Source organism: Myotis nattereri (genome assembly GCF_964212035.1).
Source record: "Myotis nattereri genome assembly, chromosome: 2".
Classification (NCBI taxonomy): Eukaryota; Metazoa; Chordata; class Mammalia; order Chiroptera; family Vespertilionidae; genus Myotis; species Myotis nattereri.
This window is the reverse complement of record NC_138076.1, coordinates 197,417,396-197,426,641: the sequence shown is the minus strand read 5'-3', so window position 1 is coordinate 197,426,641 and position 9,246 is coordinate 197,417,396. Positions and strand designations below refer to the sequence as shown.

Here is a 9,246-nt window from a genome sequence, read left to right as displayed (position 1 = left end):
ACAGTAATGGTAGAGCTAATGATGATGAAGGTGGTGGTGATAACTTTGCTTCCCTTTCTTTTAGAGCCCCATAGTGCCGTCTTACCTGGGTCACATCCATTCATCCGTCCATCCATCCATCCATCCATCCATCCATCCATCCATCCATCCTTCCATAAATCCACTCAGTCAACAAATATCAAAGACCTCTATTATGTGCTTGGCATTGTTCTAGGGTTCTATACAACAGTATATGCCTTTATATCCACTAATATTTAAAAATAAAGAAAAACAGAACGCGCATAATTAGTAAAACTTAGTGATGAAGAATGAATGACATGTAAATACATTCCAGGGAATTAACATTAGGTTGAAGTAAATTGCCTTAGTTATTAGTCATGCTATATTTCCATACCTATGTCAAATGTATACTGCCTTTGGTTGTGTCTTTTTGCTCCTGGTGGCAAACTTTGAGTAATAAATTAGATTTCCCCTGGGAGAAACACAAAACTCTTGAATGCATTCTCTATCCCAGCAAGAAATTTATAAGCCCAAGTAGAGTCATCACCATCTGAAAGGCTTTTCTGTTTGACTCAAGCTTTATTTCATAGCAGAGTATAGTCATCAGGCAATTATTTTTCTGAGTTCAGTGGAAAATATTTTGTTCCTTTCTTTTTCTCTTTCACTGCAACAATATTTTGTTCCCTTCTCTTTCTTATTGGCCTTCTTGCCTTTGTTGCTTCCCTTGCCATTGAATACTGCATATTTATTTTCCCTGAAAGCCAGACCATCATTTATTCATTCATTTCCTTTCACTCACTCAACATGATTTGACTGTCTACTAGTGCCTGGAACTTGCCACTCCTCTCCTTAATCACTAGTAATGGTTCCCAATTACATATGAATCAAGCCCATAGTCTTCACTCTAGTTTCACCCTTAGAAATTCTTATTTTCTATTATAACTGTCCACTCCAGATAGGTAGTAGGAAAGTCCTGTGTATCATATTTTCATTTTGATACCTCAGTTCTTTTACAGAATCATGACTACCATCAAAATCCTTATAATTAAAAGTTTGCTCAGACTCATTTCCTCTATGTAATATCTTACAATTCTAGCTTGGCTGTCCCCAAATTTTGGAACTTCGATGCTAAACAGAATGAGTAAGAAATGCATGATCCTCTTCCAATTAGGCAGGGAAATGAAAACTCTTAGCACGATGACCATTACTACCTCGGGTATTGTGTTTAGTACCTTCTCACATCACCTCAATCTAATCCACACAGCAATCATAATAATATTCCTATTCTACTGGTGAGGAAACAACGGCTTAAATAATTTGCTACTGTCCCAACGTCACATAACTAGGAAATGATGAAACTACTATTCAAACTCAGATCTATATAATTCCATACATAGCCCATGCTCTATAACAGCAATTTTCAACCTTTTTCATCTCATGGCACATATAATTACTAAAATCCTGTGGCACACCAAAAAATATAATTTTTGATGGTCTGACAAAAAAATAGGTATAATTTTGATTCATTCACACTGGATGGCTATCATTGTGTTAGCTGTTGTCATTTTTTTATTTGACAATCTAAGGCAGAAGAGGCCAGCGTCCCTAATTAAATAGGTGCTGCATGTTTTGTGTTTTTTTTAAAAATATATTTTATTGGTTTTTTACAGAGAGGAAGGGAGAGGGATAGAGAGTTAGAAACATCGATGAGAGAGAAACATCGATCAGCTGCCTCCTGCACACCTCCTACTGGGCATGTGCCCGCAACCCAGGTACATGCCCTTTACCGGAATCGAACCTGGGACCTTTCAGTCCGCAGGCCAGCGCTCTATCCACTGAGCCAAACCGGTTTCGGCAAAGGTGCTGCATGTTTTAACAATTATTGCAGCACACCAGCATGCCTCAGCACACCAGTTGGAAATAGCTGCTCTAAAATTTTGCGCAATGTTGGCTCTCAGAAGTATAAAATATGAAAGGTCTAATTTGCTGCAGATTTCTTCCCAAACCCAATAGGCAAACTCCCAAATTGAATTTACCACGTGTTGAGATTTAATCCAGGATTTCTCTTCCTTAGCACTACTGACATTTTGGGCCAGATAATTCTTGGTTGTGGGGAGCTCTCCTGGGAACTATAGGCTGTTTTGCATCATCCCTGGCTTCTACCCACTAGATTCCAGTAGCATCCCCCTTTCAGTTATAATAATCGAAAATGTCTTCAGAGATTGCCAAATGTCACCCTAGATGCAAAATTCCCCCCAGTTTATAACCACTGGCTTAATTCAGTCTTGCAATATGGACACAGCTAAAGACAAGCTAACATAAACTATATAAACATGGGAATAGTTCCACTGTGCACAAACATGTTTTCTATGAGTAGCTCCATAAGATGTCTTCATAAGCGGCAGCATTGTCATTTAATTCAAATGCAATGTAAAACATTACTCAGAACTATAGTTTTTAAGGAAATTGAGCTTGTGTAAGAAAACAATTTTATTTTGTTTGTTGTAAGAGGACCATTTCGAAACTTATTTCAAACCAAGGAAAACAATAAGAATGAAAACCATTATAAGGTTAATATGTAAAGTATATTCAGGGAATAATCGACACAATCCAGTTGAAAAGGCTTCCTCCTGATAGGATACAACCGTTAGCAAGATCAAAGAGTCTCTCGAGATTGAATATGGATGGCAGCGAGACGTTAAATGGAACCTGAGAAAAAGCATAAAAATGTTTATGAAATGCATTGTTTTGAACTGTTGACTGAAGTAAAGTTCTCAAAATACAGAAATACCAATTCCATATAATAATTTTATGTGAAAGATATATAATTCTTGCCTAAGGTAAGATTGCATCTTTACACTGCTAAAATGTCACATGTATCATTTTATATCTTATTAAGATTCACATTTACGAGTCTAGGAAACAGTATACAGATTCATATCGATGAATCTCTAAAACTGAGCTTATAAAACAGCAGATACTTCTAGAAATGTGGACTATTTGTGTTTGCATCATCATTGAGAATAATTCTAAATGAAGGATGTTTGGCTCTCTTGCTAATGGGATGCTTGCTTCTGAACAGACTGCCCAGTTAACAAATCTCCCTCTCTCATTTTGAGCTGAAGTCCTGCCACAGTGAAGCAAATTATGTTAGGGGTTCACTCTCTCTGAAAGGCACTATTACCACGCCAAGGACTAGTATAGCCAAAGTCATCTGAGAGTCTAAAAAAAAGGAAATAAGACAGCTTTTGTGATTGTAGCACTGGCTATTGGATAGGGAGGAGGGCAGAAATGGGAGAATAACATGAAGGAAAGGAAACGAATGTCTACTGCAGACCCACTTCATGCACATCTAGATACTTCTAAAGATGGATGATGTCATGTAGAATGACTCTAATTAATTAGATTCTTTTGAGCCTGGATCCTGGTAAAAAATTAGAGGACAAGGATTATTAATTCCAAGTCTACTTGTTAAATAAACCTATTATTCTCCAGAAAACATAGTGAACCTAAAAATGGAGACTAGTTTTTATTTGTTTTTCTTTACTTCATTGGATTTAAAACAGTGACAAAAGTATTCCAGTGTTTTCTATAACTTCAAATAATAAAGAGGTGAATAAATAAAAACTAATAATATCCTCTTCATCACTAAATCTTAAGAGTAATTAGCATCACCAATTTGAGAATTCTTCTTCCAAAACTGTTAAAATTATCATACAAATGTATATTCACATGGGTCTTTTCCTTTTCTTTCTTTCCTTATTTTTTGAAATAGAATAAGCAAATTTCCATTCTCTGCTTTTTCAATTACCAATGTATAAGAGAAATCTCTCCTTTACCAATTCAGGGAGGCAGACTAACCACATGGAGGTCAGGAGCATGCATTCTGGAATAAGACCATTTGGTTCATACCAGATATGTGAGGTTAGGTAAAATATTTTATGTGTTTTAACTTTAATTTTCTTACCCATAAAATGGAAATAATAAGAATTACGATATAGTATTGTTGTTACAAGCATGGAGTAAATTTACACATATAAAACAGAATTGGCCCTTTAACAGTGTTGGGATTAGGGATGCCAGTCCTCCCACACAGTTGGAAATCTGCATAAGACTTTTTTGACTCCCCCACAACTTAACTACTAACAGCCTACTGCTGACTAGACACCTTACCGACGGCATAAACAGTTGAGTAACATATTTTGTATGTTCTATGTATTAAATACTATATTCTTACCACAAAGTAAGCTAGAAAAAAGAAAATCATAAGGAAGAGAAGATATATTTACAGTACTGTAGGTGTTTATTTAAAAAATCCACATATAAGTGGACTCACACAGTTCAAACCTGTGCTGTTCAGGGGTAAACTGTACTTAGAAGGGTGCCTATCATGAACACCTAATGACGCCTGTGCTGTATTTTCACTATTGAACACACCATTTTTAATGGCTATATAACAATGCACGGCATGGACAATCCTTCATTTAAGAGGTAGTTTCTAGTTTTTGAGCATGCTTGTCTACTTATATATCTCCTGAGTGCAAGCGCTTTAATTTCTGTATTGCTGATTCCCCAAAGGTGGTTGTTCTGGTCAAAGAGTGTTTACATTTTACTTTTTAACATTTCCTGCCAGATTACTTTCTAAATAGGTTCTGACAATTAATACTTCAATCAGAAACAAATGAGGGTTTTTCACACACAGGGCAGCATATTATTATCATGGAATGTTATAAACCTTTTTATTTTGCCATTTAATGACTATTTTTCCTTATTAAAAATTGGAAACATCTTAGAGAGTTAATATTAACTAGTTTATTAATATGTTGAAATGTATGTGATTACGAGGATTATTTTGGTTATATCTCATTGCTATTTAATTACACTAAACATTCAGTTTATTATATGGTGATGAAAGGCCTCACATCCAATAATACCCTTTAGTAGATAATTTTCAAAGTAGTAATAATAATTGACATTAGCCGAAACCGGTTTGGCTCAGTGGATAGAGCGTCGGCCTGCGGACTGTGAGGTCCCGGGTTCGATTCCGGTCAAGGGCATGTACCTGGGTTGCGGGCATATCCCCAGTAGGAGATGTGCAGGAGGCAGCTGATCGATGATTCTCTCTCATCGATGTTTCTAACTCTCTGTCTCTCTCCCTTCCTCTCTGTAAAAAATCAATAAAATATATTTAAAAAAATAATTGACATTAAAACATTTGTGTTTTCTCTGGAGCTATATTTCTGTTATTGTAGAATTTTTCTCATCTTAAAGATTGCAGTATTTAAAATAAAAATACAAAGAAGCCAAGTTAGTTTTAGATAACATTAGAAGTATCTTATGACATAATTTATATACTGGATCCAAATAGAGCACTTTGGCCTCTGACCCTTAACAATGAACCTGCAGAAATAAGTGGCCATTTGTCAAGGACGGAGATTAATTGCTGGATTTATTTATGAGACCGCAAGTGAACGCTTAGGATCGGAAAGATAAAACAAAAAGAGCTGTCATCCTGGAGTTGTTAATTTTTGTCCATTCTCTGGAGAACACAACTGACCTTAAAATGTCAGAACTGCCAAAACTGGTTTGGCTCAGTGGATAGAGCATTGGCCTGCGGACTGAAGGGTCCCAGGTTCGATTCCGGTCAAGGGCATGTACCTGGGTTGCGGGCACATATCCAGTGGGAGATGTGCAGGAGGCAGCTGATCAATGTTTCTCTCTCATCGATGTTTCTAACTCTCATTCTCTCTCCTTTCCTCTCTGTAAAAAATCAATAAAATATATTTTTAAAAAAATGTCAGAAGTTACCCTTGTGCTATTACTCCTACCTTTTCAGACACCTGGGCATTTTAAACCCTTTGGTGGACACTTCTAAAGCTTCAGATTTCAGATATTTCTATTATGCTATAGCACAGTAGTCTACATTTTTCTGTTGCTGAACACAATCTTTTAAATAAACTTTTAATTGAAGTATAACATACAGGAGGAAAAAGGAGAAATCTTAAATGTAGAACTTATTTTTTTTTCAAAATAAACACATTCTCATAATCATCACTCAAATTAAGATAGAACATGATTGGCATCCAAGAAGTCCCCTGGTGCTCCCTCCTAGTCACTAACCTTCTTCCTGCAAAGTAACCACTATTCTGGCTCCTACACTGACATTTTAGTTTTACATGTGTGTGCGTGTGTGTATTACAACTATATTTTTTAAACTTTAAGTAGAATCATAAAATATGTACTCCTTTGTTTTTGCTAAACATTATGTTTTTCAGATTCATCCATGTTAGTGACTATTAACAATAGTTTGTTCATTCTTATTCATGTATAATTTCCATTGTATGACTGTATCACTACTTACTAATTTTCCAGATGTTGAGCATTTGTATTATTCCAAAAGTTTATTTCAGGTATACCAACTGAGGTATACTTCATTTCTGTGAGGTAGGTACATAAACATTAAATATTCTGGGTATCGGTTATGCATTTATTTACTTTTAAGCTGATTCTACCAAACAGTTTTCTAAATGGATTGGCCAATTTATACCCCCACCAGTAGTGTAGGGGGGAATCAGTTATTCCATATATTCACACACTTTGATCATTTTACTTTTTAATTTTAGACATTCTATTGTATACTTTGAGATATCTCTTCATGCTTTTAATGTCATGTCCACAACATCCTATCCTATCTAATAAAATAGTAATATGCAAATTAACCGCCACTCCATCACAAAATGGCGGCACCCACAGCCACAAGATGGCGGTGCCCAGCCCCTCAGCCCCACTGTTGGAGTGTTTGGGCCTGTCGGCCTGGCCAGCGGTCACGGGGACCAAGCGGACAGGTGGGATCTGCCCACTCCGGTAGTGGATCAAGCCTTGCTGCTCTACCGCCTCTGGAGTGTCTGGGGCTGAGCAGCGAGGCTGGATCTGCAGCAACCTGTGAGCAGGCCAGCATGCCCGCAGATAGCACCCAGCAGGGCCTGCTTGCCCATCACCATGGTGTGGAGCAGGCAGGCCCCACAGAGAGCAGAGAACCACAGGGAGCGGGCTCAAGCCATCAGTAGGACATCCCCGAAGGGCTCCCGGATTGGAGAGGATGCAGGTTGGCCTGAGGAACCTCCGCACGCCTCCCCCCCCCCCATGAATTTTGTGCACCAGGCCTCTAGTCCTATGCTAAGTGATCATCCAGTAGGCCATTCAACCAATCAAAGCATAATATGCTAATTATATGCTAAGGCCACTCAACAGCTCGCTATGACATGCACTGACCACCAGGGGGAAGATGCTCTGACCTGTAGGTGAGCTTGCTGCTGGGGTCCAGCAGATCAGGACTGAGCAAGATGGGCTGGACACACCCTAGAGCCCTCCCATGGTCCCTCTCCAGATGGCCAACCTCCCACGTCCTTCCCCGGTCCCAATTGTGCACCAGTGGGGTCCCTAGGCCTGGTCTACACCCTCTCGCAATCCAGGACCCCTTGGGTGATGTTGGCCCGATCCCGCATGCCAGGCCGAGGACCCCACTGGTGCAAAAATTCGTGCACCGGATCCTCTAGTCTAATAATATTAAACATATGTTGATTGGTCTTTGTGGAAATACATGTCTTTTGTCTAATTAACATTGATTTTATTCTCTTGCCTTATTGCAATAGCTACAAATTTCAAAGTAATGTTAATTCACAGAAGTGGTATTGAGCCTTATTATTCCTAAAACTTCTATTTAAATTCAGAATAGAAGTAACCACCTATACATGTCCAAGGTATTTTTTAAAATAAACACTTTATTAAACAGTAAAATTTAAAAGTCACTATCGTCAAAATAATGAAGTCCAGTTTTTAAAAATATTGAGTTAAGTGGACACACTAAATTGATCTCACAGCCAAAGTATATCAGTGCAATAAACACAGATTAAGAGAGCCCGCCCGGTGTAGTTCAGTGGTTGAGCTTCAAGCCGAAGCCAGGAACCAAGAGGCAACAAGTTCAATTTCCGGTCAGGGCACGTGCCCGGGTTGCAAGCTCACTCCCCTGTTGGGGGTGTTCAGGAGGCAGCTGCTTGATAGTGTTTCTCTCTCATCGATGTTTCTATCTCTCTATCCCTCTCCCTTCCTCTAGCTCTAAATAAAATCAATTACATATATATATATATATATATATATATATATATATATACACACACACACACACACACACACATGTACATACATACATATAGATTAAGAGAATCTGAAATGTGCTTTAGGGAGTAAATTATATCTTCTTCCTAGAGAATTCAGTATTTCAAAAAAATTTACAAAATTTCAAGTAAAATGGTTGAATTAACAGGTAAAGTATTTCTTTAGACATGATTCTTGTTCTGTATCTACACAATATTGATTTACCTGGACATTTTACAATGTGAACATACCATGAGGCTCAGAGACTATAAGTGACTTGTCCAAGTTTCCTCAGCTAGTCTGAGAGCCAGGATTCATGCCTACGCAGACTGACTCCTCAGAACATGTCCCTAACCACTGTGCTCTGCTGTCTCCCCCTGCTGCCCAACTGTCCTCCAAACCCCCTCCCACCAGGCCTGTCAACCACAAAATGCCCCTGCTCCCTGAAGCCCTCCTCTTACTCACACCTGACTTCAGTCTCCTCTTCCATGGGCTCAGTAGTAATCTAGACAGTTTTCTAGATTTCCACCTTTTGGAAATTTTATGGAAAATTCTAGGTCTTCCATAGAATTTCTCAAGTAAAATAGCTCAAGTAAAAATTACTGGATTTGGTTGTTTGTTATTCAATAGAGACAAAGTTGGCAATCCTATAATCACTGTTTTTGTAAATGGCTTTGAGTCCAAATTGTCCTAAGTAAGGTACCAGCAAATCCTGGTTCCTTTTCCTGGATTAGGAAAGGCTCTGCAGAGAGAAAGGAAGAAAAGAGCTTGGCAGGAAGCAGACTGTAAATTCGCTCAAGTAGATTAGGTGTTAAAGAGCAATGTTAGAGGAATAGTGATAATTTTGCCTGCCTAGAGAAGATAAGTCTGAAATAGTACAAAGAAGGGAAAGAAAGTTAGTCAAGTTGGGGCAAACTACAGGGTTTCATTAAAATCTGGCCTGGACTTGAACTTGTTGAGGAGAGTTTCCAAAGGCATTGGAGAGTTACAGGTTACTTGCCAATGCTATATTGTGTTTTATATGAGTTTCTGCATGAAAATTAGATTCTGTCATAATGAAATATTTTATTACTTCTGTCCCTTCACTCCAAT

The 9,246-nt window shown here is 38.2% G+C and overlaps 1 protein-coding gene across 1 annotated transcript in view; it reads right to left on the bottom strand.

Moving 5' to 3' along the window:
- Positions 1–2,459: 2,459 nt before the first annotated feature.
- CFAP54 (cilia and flagella associated protein 54) overlaps positions 2,460–9,246 on the bottom strand; it is a gene marked incomplete at its 5' end in the record, with an annotated part of 249,288 nt that continues 242,501 nt past the window's right edge. The window contains one exon of the mRNA XM_081083442.1: positions 2,460–2,709. Within this exon, the coding sequence (XP_080939568.1) occupies positions 2,590–2,709 (120 nt within the window). The 3' untranslated portion in view covers positions 2,460–2,589. The remainder of the gene's footprint in view (positions 2,710–9,246) is intronic.